This window comes from Cygnus atratus, chromosome 2 (assembly GCF_013377495.2).
Source record: "Cygnus atratus isolate AKBS03 ecotype Queensland, Australia chromosome 2, CAtr_DNAZoo_HiC_assembly, whole genome shotgun sequence".
Classification (NCBI taxonomy): domain Eukaryota; kingdom Metazoa; phylum Chordata; class Aves; order Anseriformes; family Anatidae; genus Cygnus; species Cygnus atratus.
The window spans coordinates 156,548,504-156,567,103 of NC_066363.1; the positions used below are offsets into that span (position 1 = coordinate 156,548,504).

An 18,600-nucleotide genomic window follows, 5' to 3' on the forward strand; every position below is an offset into this window, starting at 1 on the left:
CATCTCAGGAAAGAATCAGCCTGGACATTTAAGAGCCTCTAATTTTCAGGCTGAGATTTCAAAAGGAGCGAAGAAGCCAGCTATCTTCATTCCTATCAAAAGCAGGTGAGATTTTCAAGCCTCTATTCCTTTTACATTATCATTAAGGTTGGACAATTCTAAACCTATCACAGAATCAATATAAAAACACATACAGATTTTTATTATTTATTTCAGGAGGGCACAATAACCCCTCTGGCGAAGCAGTTAGTTCCACACTACAAAAGTAAATAGCAAGAGACCACATTGCAACTCAAGAAAAAGTTGACGACTGAATGCTAAGGAGATGGCAGTATTGGTGCAAAGGGGTCAAGTGTTTGAAAATATAAGCTAGGAACTGCAATGTATACCTAGAAAGGAAGAAGTGATGCTTTATGTGCAACAAACACGCAGGTTTCTTCTTCTTTTTGGTTTAGGAAATCCCAGAGAGCTCATTCTGCCACAGCCAGAATCAAAAAGCAGAAGTAAGGCAACATGGTGGTCAAGCTGCTTAAAGTGCCTACGGCCAGTCAGCAGGGGAAACCTCTCAAGTAAAACATCCATTTGCTTATTTACTTCTTTATTAACGTATCGGGGAAGGTGAATTTGAACCATGTAGAGTTTCAAACACCACGTCGAGCCTCCTCGGGTCATGGGCAGCCTCCCCAGGCCGGGTGGAGGTGCTGGGGTGCCAAACAAAGCTGCTGCCATCGCTGCGGGACGGGTGACGGCTTCTCTGCCTTGCCAGAAGCACGCCTGGTGTTCTTCGCAGGACCGGACCAGAATGCTTAATCAGCAGCTCCCAGACAAATAATTTAACTGCTTGAGCACCGCACAATAGGGACTGAACACCCCGCTGGGCTATGTTCCAACAGTCTTTGAAGTGGAAGCACTGCCAAAGAAATCTGAAGTCTCTCCAGGCTTGACAGCTTTTTAGCTCAGGAAGCTCCTCAGGTGCCTTCTTGAGTGAAAAAACAAACGGGTAAGGAAAACCAAAAGTTTCAACCTTGATAACGAACTTACCGCCCCAAACCCATCCCAGCTAGAAATGCCGGTGGGAGAGCTGCACCCCAGCAGACACCCACATCTAAATAGGATTTTATCTGGGTGTAAGCAGGGTACCTGCATGGACATAACCTCCTGACAGAAATTTTCACCTGTCTGTTGTCACTCTCATCTAAACACGGGACAACCGCAATGAAGTCACACGACCGAACGCAAGCTGAATGCTGTTTACTGTAATCGCATCGCCTTTAATTAGGTTTGCGGAGCTGACATTTACATCCCAAACAAAAAATAGGCCGGTACAGCTGAGCAGAAGAGAATGGGAAGCCCTTAGAGGAATTTCCTATCAATAATACTTGATAGGTCACCTTTTCCTTACCTTTAGCCCAGAGGGGAGGCAAAAAAAGCTCTTCCTACAGCTAGCAAACTGGGCAGCACTAAGGTTTATTCCTCCTTTATTTATTCAAAGAACCCTCGTATTCAACACAGCTAACTCGCAAAACGGATTCATATTTGTCCTCTGTTAGAAGGAAAAAGTGTCCAAAAATAGAATTTACAATACAGTATAGTTAGGAAGCTGTTGAAAAATTCAAGACAGGCCAGAGGAAGGCTGAACAGCACAGGATGATAACGTCGGCTCTTGCGGTATGCATCAATATCATCCTGTGCTCCTGCAAATGAGTGAAAATGAATTGCTTGCTTGTAAATTAACCAAGCTGATGTGCTACTATGAATAAATTGAAGTTGGAATAATGTACTCCCAGTGCGACTACAAACCTGATTTCCCTATTTAGCAGGAAGGAGAAAGTCTCCTGCACTAGAAAAAATCTTTAGGCAGCACCTCCTACACAGGGACACAGTGTTAATGTTTGTGAGGCTCTCGAAATATGTCAAATGCTATTTATATATCAAGTATTATCATTTCTGATGAGCGATTTATATGGGGAGCTTAAATGAAGAGCTGAACAAAAGTAAATGACAAAGCTCTGCTGCAAGTTACTTTTAAAATTTCTATAAAACTCCAGAATGCCTTCGCAACACCAAGGTTTGACCAAGCATCACCCCCTCTGATGATGCTTGTCCAACATTTGAACAGCAAAGCCCACATCCCTGTTTTTAAACATTGTCACGTTGCTTTTTTTTCTCTCTCTCTCTCTTGCACTGATCCCACAAACACGTCCCACAAAACACAGATCACTCATCCCAAGTGCCAAATGACGGGGGACCTCTGGGCGCACGTTGACAAATGCAGAGCTGGTAGAGCCGTGCTTTCCAGTGCCCTTGACTGAATTAACACTCTTCTGATCCTACTGCACGCTGGTACAGCTTCCTAAATAAATGTAACTGTTTTAAATGTTGATGCTAAGTTCAGTTTTCTGGAAGCTTAGCATCCAGAACTCACCATCTCCTATCCTCAGTCGTACTTGTGAAATCTGGGAGGTTCCTTGGATCCAGCCCTGTGTAGTTCAATTCCAACCCAGGAAGTGCTGTTGACTTGAAGGCCATCTGTACACCCAGGTATTTCAGGTAAAATGTCAAAGGGCTATTTCTACTGTCTTTAAAGCATTGTTTTGCATGTCTCTTTCATCCAAGGACATCCAGAGTATCCACAAGTAAAGCAGGCACTCTAAAGACCAAAGGTGGTTTTGTCTGTTACAATTAGTTTGATTATTACTCGTATACCTTATTTTTTATGCTGCTTCCATTTGCAGGTCTGTAGCTGTGTTCTTGATATTTTTTTCAAGTTCTCAGAAGCAAAGTTCATAGCAATTAAAAATACAACTTTGTCTTGTCACAGACACAGACACAGATTTCTAGGTTGGAAGAGACCTCAAGATCATCGAGTCCAACCTCCGACCTAACACTAAGTACTCCACTAAACCATATCGCTGAGCTCTACATCTAAACGTCTTTTAAACACCTCCAGGGATGGTGACTCCACCACCTCCCTGGGCAGCCCGTTCCAATGCTTAATAACCCTTTCGGTAAAGAAGTACTTCCTAACATCCAACCTAAACCTCCCCTGGCGCAACTTTCGCCCATTCCCCCTCATCCTGTCACCAGGCACATGGGAGAACAGACCAACCCCCACCTCTCTACAGCCTCCTTTAAGGTAACTGTAGAGAGCGATAAGGTCGCCCCTGAGCCTCCTCTTCTCCAGGCTGAACAAGCCCAGCTCCCTCAGCCGCTCCTCGTAAGACTTGTTCTCCAGACCCCTCACCAGCTTGGTCGCCCTTCTCTGGACTCTCTCGAGCACCTCCATGTCCTTCCTGTAGCGAGGGGCCCAAAACTGAACACAGTACTCGAGGTGTGGCCTCACCAGAGCCGAGTACAGCGGGACAATCACTTCCCTAGACCTGCTGGCCACACTGCTTCTTATACAGGCCAGGATGCTGTTGGCCTTCTTGGCCACCTGAGCACGCTGCTGGCTCATATTCATATTGTCATCTGGTGCAATGCAGGTAGGTGTACAGCAGAGAAGAGGAAGAGAAAATGGTAAATGGTACTCATTTTCTAGCTCCTTTGCTACATCAGGAGGGATTTTGTTCATTTCTCCACAGATGTAATTGATGTTAGGAAGTAGTGCACTTGCTCCAGTCCAATTCTACTATGTCAGAAGGTTCCTGTGGCTCTAAGCACATGTATTACTGTATATATATGGCAACTAGATTCAGATGTGTAGCCCTTGCTGCATGCAGCAGACTTCTACCAATAAAAAAATCCTCAACTGGCATGGTTTTCAGTCCTGCTGGCGTTCACAGGCTCTTTCCACTGAATATGAAAGGACTTTTAGTGTGGCCGACCTGCTAGGCCCGTACCACACTATCATAAGAACCTATTTTAAAAGAGAAACCTACTAGATAAAATCTACGTGTATCACATTAGCAATCTCCTTTACAGGCAGCAGTAGATAGATTAGGTTAGATTAGAACAGCCCTGCAGCATGCCAAATCCCCTATAACCCTCCAAGATACCTGCTTGGTTTAGGTGGAATGTATCTGGCCCATCCAGCCGCTGGGAAGCCACATGTTCAATTTCTGGCTACCTGGCAGCAGCACCCTGGTAGTCCATCGGGATCAGTATCACACAGACCAGCTCTGCTCCAGACTAAGCACAGTATCCACTATATTTTGTCCAGATATCAGGTCAAAATAAGGTGGGTTATAAAAGGGGGAAAAGGCTTGAAGGACGGAGAGGAAGACGGAAGGGGTGGAACCCTGGCTAGAAGCAAGTCTCATGGACTGAAGCTTGACGGATATGCCTCTAATTCCCTCCAGAGAGGTAATATCCTTCTCGATGTATGGTTGGAGACCAGGAATGCTGCAGTGGATGATGAAGGATGCTCACAAAAAGCTTTAACAGCCTGTTCCCTGGTGGTGCAGTAACTCTGCAGACCCGAGCAGTGCCAGCACCAACAGGCATTTCCTTTCGTCCTACAGCCTTCTCAGCTGGGTCTGTCTGCAGGATGATGCAGCTAACAGGACTGCAGAGCTGATCTGGGTTAGAAACACCACCGAAAGAATGATCCACTTGGACTTGGACTGAGCTTGCCAAAAGGTCACAAACACCTGTGCTAGCGCAGCTAAGGTGGAAGCTTAAGAAAGCAATGGGGAGGAAGCTGGCACTGCTGCCAGGAGAAAGGTATGCCTAACTAGGATATCAGTTGAGCCACAGACCTTTGCGACAGGGACTCTTCCCATTCCACCACCACGAACTGACAAACACTCAGGTCTCCTATAGTGCTGGATGAAACACAGCAACAATCCATAGTACAGAAATGCCAGCAAAAATCCACGGACTTAATGCAGACAAACGTGGACGGAAGAGAACACTGCAAGACCCACCAGACAACACAGACACTGTAGGACAGAGTGAGACAATGAAATTGCAAATGGCTTGGGAGGGTAAAAACAGGGTGTGGACTGAATAGGCAAAATAAATGGGAAAAAGGAAGAAGCACATACTAACACAGTAATGCAGTTTATTTAGCTGCTTTAGTGATGTCTTGGCTGAATGTGATTTAGCCCTTCTAAAAAGGGAAGATCTGGGACCTGGTTGTGATCAGAGCTCTTCCAACGTTGCACCCATGCTTTCTACCTGAAGAAGATACGATTCTGTAGGTGGGTAGGGAAGCTGATGAATTTGCTGTGGGCTTTTTTTCCTCTGATATAGCATGGGACAAAGCCAAAGGATGCCCCTTGACTTCTAACTTTGAGTCCATCAGGTTAGATATGCCCTTATCCTTAGTCAATGATGTTGTTCCTTTTTTCTTCAGCTTTATGAGTTCTCAAAATGTCAACATTAAAGAAGCCACTATCTTGAGAGATGCTGCTTAGAAAAGAGAGGAAAAGTCATCTTAATGATGAACAAGTTAAAAGAACCATGGATGTTGTATCTTTGTCAAAGACTTCTAACCATGCTCCTCTCTAACTCTGGAAGTAAGGACAGAGCTGACTGCCAAAGTTTTAATATTAATTCTATCTAGAGTATCTTTTAGTTGGCTAATCCTACAAAATTGCAAGAAAACAAACCTGTGTAACAATCCAGGTGTGATGCAAGTTTGGCAATAACCTAGTTTACCTAGTTTGAGATGTCTGGTTGTTGTTTCTACACAAATAATGCAACTTTTACTTCTCACAACTACTACTCAAGAATCAAGAGTTCTTTGAAGGAACCTTTGAGGGCTAGAAGTTGAAAAGAAGATATAATGGATGCCAACTTTGGGGTGGGAATGCAGATCATGAAGCAGAACTGCACGTGACCAAAAATCTTTGTATTTAGATCAGCTCACATGGCCTTTCCAATGGCTTGTTTAACAAAAATCCACCCTCCAACCCCCCAAGCTGCTAAATGTCAACAGTGCCTTCATTTCTCCATCAAACAGGGTAGTTACACCTTTGCTTCAACTGCACCTGGTAAGAGAAAGGCGATTTACTTGTGACTGCTGATCAAGCTGTGGCAGCACTGCTTGCATTCAGGGTGCGTTGAGCCCATCGAAATTCCGTTTCGGCAACAGCCACCCACTCGCATGCCCACCCGAGGCTGCGAACAGGACAGAGCATGCCCTGCAAATCCATTGTTGAGAATATGCACATAGACAACACATCCTAACACAAATAGGCAAGATAAACAACCTTTCTTTCCCTGCATTGCAAATATACACATTGGCAGTAGGAGAGCAATGGTTGCACGTTCATAAAAAACACTTTTTGTTTTGGAAATGAAGCATGTCTCAAGTGTAAAACCAAGGGGAAAAAAAAAAAAGGAATAAAGAGAGCAGGCCAGTTCTTTGAAATCCAAGAAAGCATTTCCAAGAATTGAAAAGCTGCCCTTCAATCCACTGGAGCATACAGACTCGTCCTTCAGCGCAAACAGCTGTCTTGGAGGGACTAAACCCATCCAGAACAAACAGAGGTTCACGGCCAGGATTTCACGACCAAGGATTTGTGTATAATGTATACAGCTAAAGCACTGCTTCTACTCTGCTCTTGAAAACATCAAAAAGATCTTTTCTTTTTTTTTTTTTTAAGGGAAGAGGATTTTTCCTCACCTTTTTAACCACCAAGCACACCCTTTCCATTGACATTTGACTTGGTTTGAAACAGAAGATGTTAGGTTAGAGAAGCACTAGAAATCAGGAAAGAAACTTCAACACTCACTTTCCCTTGGTGTTAGAACACTCCACAAAGACCTCCGCTTTATCAGCAGAAATACCTTTTCTGGAGATTTCAGCCCAAGTTTAACTTCCTTTGAATACTGCGAAGGTTCCTCGGCTATCATCCCACTAGCCACACTAACCAGGGAGAATTCTTAAAGAAACAAACCAAAAAACCTTTTTCCCCCCTCCCCTTTTAATTGCAGAGCTGTCTCAAGGATATTCACCACTGAATACTTTCAAGAGTTCATCAGAAACAAGCCAAATACCAAAGCCAGCACCAGTCTCCTTCCCAGTTCGTAATTCAGAAGAAACAGAAGCTCTCTTGCAGTCGATCTCCATAAGAGAAGGAAAAAAACTAATGCATAAAAACCTTAAAGACTATTTTCATCTTAAATTAGTCAGCTTGGTTGGACAGAGGTCATTTCAATGGAATGTAGGCTTGTACTCCAACAACGGTTTACTGTTTCTAAAATAAGTGTAACGTGGTAACACATCAGTGCTAGGTCATTACTACAGAGTACCTGCACGTTTCCACAGTCACTGTCCCAGTCTGACAAAACAAAAAAGCCATCACATTTGTTAAAAGAGTAAAAGCAATCCCTTCACCTGCCCAAAGTATATTCTTCTTTCTTAGAAAAGGAGAACAACACAAAAATAATGTTACTTTTAGAAATGAACATCCAAAGAAATGTGTATATATGGAAACTAAAAATTAAGGCAAGCCTCAGGTTACTGGTACTTGTCTGTTCTTTTAAACCAGTTTAATAAAAATAATATAACATGTTTGTGCTTAAAATAAGGATATGTAGCTCTGCAAATTGAACTTGGCACTGAATTTCTTAGTGAGTGTCAGTTTTGGAGCCTAAAAGCCCATAACCACAGGTATTTCTGAGTCGAAGAAACCAGAGATGTAATCTCTGCTTTTGTTTTGCAAGTTTCTACATTCTCCTTTGGAAAGATAACCTGCATTTCAAGTACTGTATAAAGAACCCTAGACTTACATTCACAGTAGAGACTTGCAAATAAGGTTAAAAAAACGAGAGTTTTCCTCCCTTGTACCCATTAATACACTTTAAGAAATTAATCAATCATACTGGATGTGTATTCAAACCAATCTACCTAAGTCAGGGTGTAAAGATGTTTCAAATGGCACACAAAAAAAAAACTCTTTAATGTAAAATAAGGGTATGTCGCTGATGACAATGATTCCCACTGTTGCATGTCTAATTTGTATGGTCACCAGGTTATCCCTAAACACAGATGTGAGCTTATTAAATTGCCATTAGGCGGATTCTCTGATGATCACCAGTGAAAATCCTTGAATTTCACAGGTCTACAATCACTGTCACAAGACTCACTCCACTTAGGAATGCTCTTAGGTCTTTTCATAAATAATGATGCTGGGAAGTAGTAAGAAAGGAAGAGAGAACATTCATTTTGTCTTTTTTCTTAACTTCTCTCTTACACGAAAGAAACTCAATAGTGGGCAGAAGGAGACAACATATCTCCTGAACGCTGGCAGTCCTTTCCCTTCAGCAGATCGGAATTGTGTCTCTGAAGTGGAATATGAAGTACTGTACAGAGGATACAAGTGATGGATGGGAGGAATGAGCAGGTGGAAACCTGCTTCTACAGCTAGAACATCACAGAAAAAAAACAAACCCATACACCACGGACCACCAGGCAAGACTGTTCTTGGACAATAACTAAAACCAAGCAGATCATGAAATTTTAAAAACATCTGACATGTTAAAGTGAGCTTCGTTTCAGTACCACAAGACCCTAATTGTAAGTGTAGAAAATGGTAAGTAAGTCTCCGCGTAGGATTATTGACCTGTACTTTCCACACAGAGCTGCTTAACTTCCCTCTTGTGAACAAATGCTACTTTCATGCATATGTGCACTTCCACATATCTCAAAGATTACAGATACTTAAAGCTATCCTTCAAACAATCCCAACCTTGTATTTTGTGTAAGTTAACTGAAGGACTACGCTGTACAAATAAAAGCAGCAGGTGATTGCCAGGGTGAGGAGGGGAGGGAGGACAAAGGGATGTATGTACTGGTGGGACAAAGGGCTCTGATGCAAAAACTTCAGCTCAGTTTCCCCATGCTGAGAGGAAAGACTTTCCAAACAGGGATTAAAAAATAAAAAACACAAAGAAAACAAAAACCGTGCATGTCTTACATTTGAACACAGTAACCATATAAAAACGTTGAACTTTTAAAAAAAGAATATGAAGAGAGTCATTTAACGCCTCTTTTCTCCTACATTTCCTCCCATCATCATACAGGATTTGGGGGAGTATAAAGTGGTAAAAGTCAACTGACATAAATCAGTAGTGGTATCTAGACTGATAACCAGTTCTCTAAATTTCAAGTTTCTGTTCTGCAAAAATGGGAAGAGTTCTTGTATTTCTTTAAGGTAATACAAAATCATATATCAGATTTTTTTATTTTTTATTTTTATAAAGGAAAATTAGTACTACTTAAAGCCTTCTCTGAAATTACTCACAACATACAACAGGTGAAGATTATTTTAAAATAACTGTGAAACTTCCGTGTTTCTCTGTTTCTGGACTTCTACCTTTTGACCATGAAGTAAATATTTAACCTGAAGATGACATGAGAATGCTAAAACCAGACTTACTCGGACATCAGTAGCATCTCCATGCCGGATAATACTGGCCCACGTTGTCGGCTCACTGCTATTTTCGAAGTAGTGAAAAACCTTTAAGACTCGCTCCATGGCCCCCGGGGAACGCTCCATCCCAGTACTGAGGTGTGTCTTTGCACTTGAACTTGGTGTATGATTCAAGTTTGGATCGAGGTAAGCTGCCGCCATGGTTTTGCTAGATGCTAGGTATCTGTCATATTCTAGGAATGGAAAACAGAAAGCAAATTAACTTTAGTTACGCCTAAATCTTACACTGATTCAGACAAAATATTTACTGCAAATCCTACAAGACTCATTTTTAAGGGACATTTAATCGCTCTTTCGGAGTCCCCTACTAAAACAGTTATGCAAATACAAATATAAAAGAAATACTACCACAGAAACGGCAAGTCCCAGCGAGGAAGTGAGTCTAATTCGAACAATACAGTTAACACAAGTGGCATCTTTGGCTTCACTTCTTCCTTCAGTTTCTCAGTGTCTTAACCCAGCCCTCCCCCAAAAGCATTCAAAACCAAATACTGCCTTCCAGTTTTAACAAGAGTTCCCATCCCAAAGGTCTCTCGAGTTTGACCTTACAACAGCCCAAAGATCAGCATCAGGAAACCCCGACACCCGAGTCACCAAACTGAAGGCTCTGCATGAAGAAGCTGCACACTGACACAACTTCTCCAGTTTAAGACTAGGGGCTAGTTTTGTTATCCACTAGTTTCCAAATGATTTCCATGTCTGGTGGCAAAAAGACTACAGTACAAGTCCGCATCCCGAAGAAGAAAAAGATTGCCTCTTGGCTACTGCTGCAAATTAATCAACCATGAGCAGATGGTATCTGAGAAATCAATACAGAACAAGAGGGAAAAAGAGAAAACAATACATCCTTCCTCGCCTGACGTAGCCTCAAGAATCATCCCAGCCTGATGGATGGCAAGAGCAAAGACCTGCGGGGCTCTGCTCCAAGCTGACAGGGCTCGGACAAGCACATCAAGATTTCTATAGAATCAGAATGGTTTGGGTTAGAAGGGACCTTAAAGATCTAATTCCAACCCTGTGTCACGGGTAGGGACACCTCCCACCAGACCAGGTTGCCCAAAGCCCCATCCAGCCTGGCCTTGAACACCTCCAGGGATGGGGGCAGCCACAGCTTCTCTGGTAATTATATATATATACCTGCCCCTCGCAGCAAGCAGACAGTGGGCAAGCAATTTTCAAAATCTGGAGGCGAGTTGTTAAAAATAAACTTGATCTTTTGGGCATAGTAGGATGAACACCTTTCTGGTAGTAAAGCTGAGCTGGGAAAGGGGCAGAAGAGGTGAATTAAGGTGTTTTAAGCTGTACTGTGGTTGGATATCTGAACCTTAGCTTGCTTCTCTGCAAGGCAGAAGGCTACAGCTCAGCTTTTAGGGTAGCCATTTTTAGTTTTATACCACAGCATCTTGAATTAGCTCGTCACAGATGAGCACAGAGCAAGAGCAGCAGAAGTGGGCGGGTAGGGGCAGGAGGGGACACCGTGTCCCTTGCGTCAGTTCCCCCCAAATCTTCACCCACGGCCAGGGTTCTGCTAACAGGAATTCAGCACCAGCCCTTATCAAGGCTCGAAATCTTGAGACTGTAGATAACACCGTTTGCTAGAGGCTAAAACAGGGCTTGAAGTCTAACAACAAAGTTAAGTGTCCAAATTCCTAGCCACAGTAGAAGATAAAGGGGAAACAAACAGCCCATCTGCGCAGTGTAACTTTACAACAAATGGTTGAACTGGGTTCGTCCAACAGAGCTGTAAGAACTTGGAATTGGCAGCACTGGGGCAGACAAAAGCCCTCTGCAGTCCTGCCTTCAGGGGATTTAAGAGCAGGCCAACACGTCTCCCAAACACGCCTCCCAAATATTCCCCATTGCCTGACCCCTGAGGGACTTCCCGTACCTGCCTGCTGCCACCTCTGCTTTCGTAACCCTCTGTTGCCGCAGTGCCTGAAAATTCAAGAAGCTGTTAGAGCTTCTGAGCTGTGCTTTATTGCTCTCTTTTCTAGCAATCAATACAAATGCACTAAGCCAACCCCATGCCCATTTTAAAACCTGTCCGCCCTACCCCAACAGATAAAGATCCCAAAACGCTGGCAGAACCTCGGCGAGGTTACTCGTGGGTTCTCCACACTGAAGGAGCTGGCATGCTGTTTCCATAAAAACCTTGACTTGAAAGTTGAAGCGGGTATAAAAATCTTCTCTGCGGCTGACTGCGACCAACACGACGTAACGCAACGTCACCCTCCATGCTCCGACCTGCGAGGCTCCTCTCCTGTAATGGCAAAATGGCCTCAGCTCCTGTAAAACAGCCTCAGCCTCTCCTGTAATCGTAAAACAGCCTCATAAAACTCCAGATGACTGCAGGCTGGGGAGCTGCATGGGGACAACTCCCTTGGACAAAGTCCTAATGGCTCTCAATAGTGTAACTACTAAGAATTAAAGTTTTCTACTAAGAATTTATTTTTCTGCTCAAACTTGGGCCACTTTTAACCCTCTTCCATGAAGTTCTGCCTCCTTTAAAACAACCTATCCTAGCTCAAAGTCGCTAGGAAAAATGCTGTTATCTCAAGCTTACACACACAAATGATAGAAAATTACTCTGCAAACCAAAGCAATATAATTTTTTTTAGTAAAGAGGAACTAAAAGAGCACCTGTTTTAATATAGTATCATCAACTTAAGGGACGTATGTATAGGGTTTTATTTGGCAGAAAAAGAGCAGGGAAAAAGCTATAGGAAAAAGCAGAAACAAGCATTTTAAAAGTGTCTAACCACAGATGTATTATGGACAATCTATGGGACAATATATGTCCCTTGGGAGCAGCAAACAGAGAAGTGAAAGACATCGGTTCCTATATACAGAAGTGCTCTTAGGCAGCGTAATTTCAATGGGTGGGGAGAACACAATGACAGAAGGAATTCCTTCACATTCATCACAGTGAGGGGAAAATCTGGAATCCAACATGGGACCGACCACAGCAGGTACAAAGTATTGTCAATTTTCACAATGTTTCATAGGATAGAAGCACTGAAGGGTAAACCAACCTCCTTCTCAAAAGCAGACAAGCACTTTTCCTCAAAAATTTCATCATCTTTGGGTTCTTTATAACTTCTTTTAAAAATCCCAATGCTTACTTTACGACGCAGCAGAAGAGCAGTAACTTTGGTAGCTCTGAAGTTACAGAAACACATGCCCTGTCTCTGGTTATGAACCTATTAGTATTTCCATTAAGCCCTGTCCCTGGGTCTGAGTTTATAATGTGACTGTAAAACTTTGCCCCTGGCCAAAATTCTGTAAAACATAGCTGCTCGTCATGTAAGGATAATTAAACTACTATTTTACAAGATCTGCTTGGTTATTTAAGATACAAAGAAAAGTAGGATTACAAGACCAGGATGCCTCCTTGTGCTCTTCTGAATTCAAACCAGATTGGTTTGTAATCCTGCCATTACAGACCTCAGTTTAAAAAGAACAGCTTCAGTTCTCCTGGTATTAAATAGCCAAGCAGGACACTATTACGGAGCAGAAACAAGCTACAGTACACACGGAGACTTAATTATGCTGGGTTTTATTGGATATCGTGGTGATAAAAGAGCAGGGGCAAGCCCAGTGGTCTAAAATCAAGGCTGGTCAAACTTGTTTGTATGCAAAGTCGTGCCAGCTCTCGCTCTGTGTGTCCCAAACTAAACACTACTGACCTCCTGGTGCTCACACGTTACAAAACACTCTGCAGTTCCTCGGTACCATAAAGACAAATTATTGCAAGCCTGGAGAGAGGAGTGGAGCAAACCAGTCCTGGCCTGCTGATACTTGGTGGCTCTGCTAAGATGCTGCAGTCGCTCCCCAGAACATTATCATCCTGTCAGCCTGCCATCGTCTGGCAGAGTACCTGACATTTAGGGAAATAAATGGGAGATTGTTACGTGAGGTTAGAAGATAAAGCCTTTTTTTTCCCCAAAAAACAACTGTACTTTGCAGCAAGAAAGCACTGTTGACCTTTTTTGTGCTTTGTTTTTAATACCATTCAGTTTTGAATGGCAGCTGTTGTCATTACTCACATATCAGCTACGTTAGGAAAGAATAATCAAAATCATTTTGTCAAAACCCCCAGAATGATGAGGTAACTAATTGAATTACTTCTGAATTTCTGTTTGCAAGTCATTTGCTGCTCAGCCTAATTCCTGCTGACATCTCACCAGCACTGCACAGCCCCACGTCTGATGACTGCAGCGGGAGCAAAGTCAATATTATGACTTTCAGTAGTACAAACAAGCAAAGTTCAAAGTCACATTTCACTACCAGCTCTGAGTACTCAGAAACTAAGTCACTTCCACTGATGAGACCGTCAAAAAAAAAAAAAGAGGTCATAACAAATGTTTAAATCAATTAATTAAAATGTGATTAGCACACTGACAGAAAAGTTAGCGTAGTCCCATCGGGGCAATCTTTTCAATGCCAATAACGTCTTCTCTATCAGCCGTTTGACAATTTACCGAAAATAATAAAATAAAATAAAAAAGTTCCTCATGCCGGTGTTGGCGGATCGCCATCAGCGTGGTGTCAGCAAGTTTGCGTGACAACGAACCAAGCCATAATTATTCACACCGTGACTTCACGTTGTCCTTTGGAAGTGCCCTCAAGTTTCATAACGTTGCTCGATCTCCGTGTTCTGATCCCCACCTCCAGCCTGAAGGCAGCCACATCTATGAAAATTTCTTGTCACGCTCTGTCAAAAATAACTTGGCACACCTCACTTCAGGCCTCCGAAACTAACTGGGCTCAGAAGAAACCTCCCACTACAAATAAATCCAGAGTTAATTTTTTCATTGGTCCTGGTGTGGAAATTCTACAAGTCTTGAAATACTTTTAAAAATATTTAAAAGTAAGTACTTTAATACTAAAGTAGTTGAGACTTGTTAAAACCCTTCAGGTTACTTGCACCCTCAATGAACAACGCTGCATTATCGGACTGACACAAAGCCCTTTTTGGCACAAAATACTGAACAGGAGGTCCCATTTAAATGTAATAGAAAGATTTTGTGTTATCCGGGGGGGTGAGCACTGGTTTGGGTTTCCCAGAGCGGCCGGGGAGCTTCCAGCCCTGGAGATGCTGGAAGCACGGCTGAGCACAGCCCCGGCACCTGCCCCTGCTCGGAGGGGGGCTCGGTTTTGCTATTCGGTGAAGACTACATTAAGAATTCCTTCCACACTCTAAAATCCTAAATTATCCATAATGTGCCTCACATCAGACAGTGAACATCTCACAAACGTACTGCTCAATCCATTTTCACAGCTTGCATTAAATCCTGCTGGAGCTCACCTTGCAAATATTACCTTGTCTATCTCAACCTCACAGAAAGTGAGGATGTTAGGCAGAACTGTAAATATTTTCCCCATTACAAAGATTGTATTTTTAGGAGTCTGTTAAGTTTTGCACGCTGCTGACACTTGATATGCCATGTCCTGATACTTTTTTTGGTGGTGGTGGTAGTTTCTGAGGTTTTGGCCCAATGCTTGCTCTTGGGCATAAATTGGATGACTCCCTATCTTACCAGGACCACACTACTCTTCCTAAGAAAACTGTCCTAGTGTATTTAACAGAACAAAATGGAGAGGTGGGAAAAGCTGAGACATCAAAAGTGAACCCCCAGAACATGCACGTGCTGCAGGAAAGCAGCAGCAAGCACTCCAGGGGTGCAAGCACAAGGTTCTTCTTCTCTCTCTTTTTTCTTTTTAAAGTTATCTTATGTTAACTTAAAATCTTGCTACAGATTTAAGGATGAAACTTTGAAAAAGCCATTAAGAGTTTTCTGATTTCAAACCGGGGATAAACAGAGAAAGACAGCAAAAAGGGCATTTCTTCCCATTACGTTCACTTTTGCCTTCAGAAAGTCAATAATTTCAGCTATTTCCAAAAGTCACATTGGAAACTCACTGTCTCCTACCAAGCTTACTTCTCTTGTTTTTCTTTCAGCTGCTGTTGATGTTCAAAAGGAAAAAAAGCAGTGATCCTTTGCTCCAGCTTCGGCACCTTTTGGCTACATCCACCCTTCTCGCTAAGGCTGCCTGCACCTACACAGCCAAGAAGGCACACGTTTCCCTTGCTGCCTCCTCTCTGGTCCCTTTCCTGGTCACCACTCCCTCCCTCATACATATATTTATTTTAAAGTACATTAATTGCAGTCAGAAGCACTTATTGAGGCCCCCAGGTCAAAGTATAAAGCAGCCTGGCCAGCCACATTAAAGCCATTTAAATAATGAGTTCTTATATCTATTTTAGTCTAAATTGACCCACTGAATATTTCACTCTATCAATATGAAATGGGAGAGTGGCCTGTGACTGACAATTCCTGACCGTCTTCTTTCCTGTAGAACATTGCCCAAGCACTTACTAACTCCAGGTCTCAGTTCAGTTCAAAGCAGAAATTTATAGTCCTTCTTCAAACACAATTATGTGTTTGAGAAATACACTGAAAAGCCAACAAGGAAAGACAGAGACCAAAGTCAAAAGAAGTTTAGCAACGCAAGGTGCAAACGTACAAAAATCTGTTTCAATTATATCAGTGTTTTAGGAGATTAAGTGTTCAGGGGAGCATGAAGAAGGAATTCAGAGAGAATGCAAACTACAAGATTCATATGAAACAAAGCAATATGACATCCTGTAGGCTGCGACACAAGGCAAGCGTATCTCAGCAAAAATCAATTGTTAAGTATAAATATGCCCTAAATTAATTGAAACAAGGGCGTATTCCATGTATAGCTGCTACTGGTGAAACTTGTATTCAAGATTCATAAGAACCTGTAAATCACCTTTGCAAAGTGCTAAAGAAGCATTTGTCTGTACCTTGGGATAAAAAGGTAGAGAAAAGTTTTAAAGAGCATTCAAAACCAGCTGAACTGTTTGTACTGTCAAACAGTAATTCAAATCCAGTAAGATGTCTTGCAATCCTTTTGTCTTGCAATATCCAGTATGGCACTCGTCCTAAGGCTCCCCTGGGATGAGTCCTGACATACCTTCAGACTCAGTTTAACCCAATTTCATTGCAATGTGCTTGCATAATCTGCACCACTCAGCAACTCCCTTTGGAGTTGGCACCAATTCCTAGTTTTAATATGAAACATTTGATAATGAGGAAACATCGTTTGTGTTGGGAATACAAGAAAACCAGTGTCTTTAATTAGCACAAGGTATCCAGCCAGATATTTGCTACAGTTTTCAACAGCACTCTGAACACGCACTGAGGTCCCTTGGTACCGCTGAAATCCAAGTAAACACTAATCTTCCTTTACATCTTCAATTAATGACCTTACAAATCTCTCTAGCAAGGTATACAAAATTATAACGAAGTTTTCTTAAAAGGCACCACAGAAGTGACCAGTAAAAATTGTTCTCAAAAAAACTGGCAGCAGGCCTACCGATCAAAACAAGACGGTGAAGTAAGCAATATGACAAACTTTAATACTACTTACTGAGTATTGCTCAATGGATGCCCTACGTAGCACAAGTTCTTCTAAACAGCTGCAGAGTAAGTAAATAGGAGCAGTGAGTAGTGAGTGTTTACTGTCTTTCTAGAAAACCAAACGCAAAGAATAAATTAGAATTGGTGATAATGAGAGCATGTTTCCAGGAGATTAGGAATGAGACATGCCTGAACCAGAGGCAGTTCAGGGAAGTATTAAGGTATTCCAGCTATGCAGTATCACAGATTAAAATATTTGGCTTTTGCTGCCATTTGACTCAAAACCTTCCCTTCCTAGTTTTAGGTTACTGAATGATGCCATCCCAGACCCGCATGTCACAACATTCAGCTGCACAGGCTTTTAATTTTGGATCCATTTTAATACAGCATTAACTGCCCCCACGTTATCTCCATTTTTCATGGAAACCAGAAGGGCACATCAGATAACAGGCACTGTAAGTACTGAAGGGGAACAGAGCATGACAATGGTCACGTTGTCGCACTGTATGGCAACGGCCTGTTACAAAAATCAGTGACCTGTAAGAAGTTTTACTTAAGCCTATTCCGGCTCAAGTGTTTTCCAAAGCCAGTAATTACAGCCTCTGTTACATACAGAGAAATGTACGGACCAGGCACAAAGTGATTCTCATTCAAGTGACTGAATGGCTGTTTAATGTAGGCCAACCATAAAAATCCTTCTAATTACAGCTTGTTGAGATGATACTTCTGTGCATCTCCACACACACAAGAAGTATCAGTTATTTGCAGAGCTGTTGCTGTTGGAACTGGGCATGTACCGTGTGTCTCCTTATATCCTCACATAAGATCCTGAAGAGCTGGGTAAATTGTGAGCTCCCTTGAATCCCTTTAGGAATCAGAGCTCTTGGCTCCTCATGTTGTTCTTGAGGACCTAAGCCACACCATTCTTTAGCTAATGGTCCTTTTCTCCTAAAGTCTCCATCTACTGCACCCAAAGACAGAAGAATAAGCAGAATTAGGTTAATTAGTCAAAGAACAGGTACGGTAGTTTCTCAAGTTTGGCATCTCATCTAACAGTTAAGTCAGAGGCACGATGCCTGATAAAAATTCCTCTAACAAAGCCTCTGAAAGAGAAACATAATACTCACGAAACACTGGTCTGCAAAATAAAAACGAGGGTTCAATCCTCTACAGCAGGGATGATTTTGTGGCAATTCAGCTTCATCCTTTTTGTCACTTTAAAATGGATGAAATCATATGGGAACACCTCAAGAATATTTGATCATGGTCAGGGTGGAACTTGGAAGGGTCAGAAACATCAGGTAGTTTGGTTGCTGCAAATTTTGGGGAAAAAAATCATAGTAAAATCCAGTCTTCACACATTGTTTGGCAGCTCTAAGGAGCACAGATGTAATGACAGAGCTATCAACACTCACTTATGTCCAAAGCCACTACTGTGCCTTGTCCCTCATCACGCCAGGCTGTTGAAGGACACGGGTGACAGATAGTCGGTGTGAGATCTTCATGGCCTAGGACAAGCCAGGAACTAAGGCAAACCTGAAGAAATGACTGCTTACTTAGCAGGTTTCCCTACCTCCACCAGAATTTGTTGCACCACTTTATAATACATCTGATCATAGGCAGGCAATTAAAAGACTCGTACGATGAAGCTTACTTTATCGTGCGTTTTTATTCTACTTTATATTTCCTTGGAAACAATAAATCAATTCCCCACTATAACATACAAATGAACAGTGCAATTTGCATCCCACACTGACAATTTGCGG

At 42.4% G+C, this 18,600-nt stretch overlaps 1 protein-coding gene across 6 annotated transcripts in view; it reads right to left on the bottom strand.

Moving 5' to 3' along the window:
• Positions 1-18,600, bottom strand: part of PTK2 (protein tyrosine kinase 2) — a 204,724-nt gene that overhangs the window by 108,943 nt on the left and 77,181 nt on the right. For all 6 annotated transcript variants that reach the window (XM_050708969.1, XM_035561708.2, XM_050708971.1 and 3 more), the window contains one exon: positions 9,333-9,559. In XM_050708969.1, the coding sequence (XP_050564926.1) occupies positions 9,333-9,559 (227 nt within the window). The remainder of the gene's footprint in view (positions 1-9,332; positions 9,560-18,600) is intronic.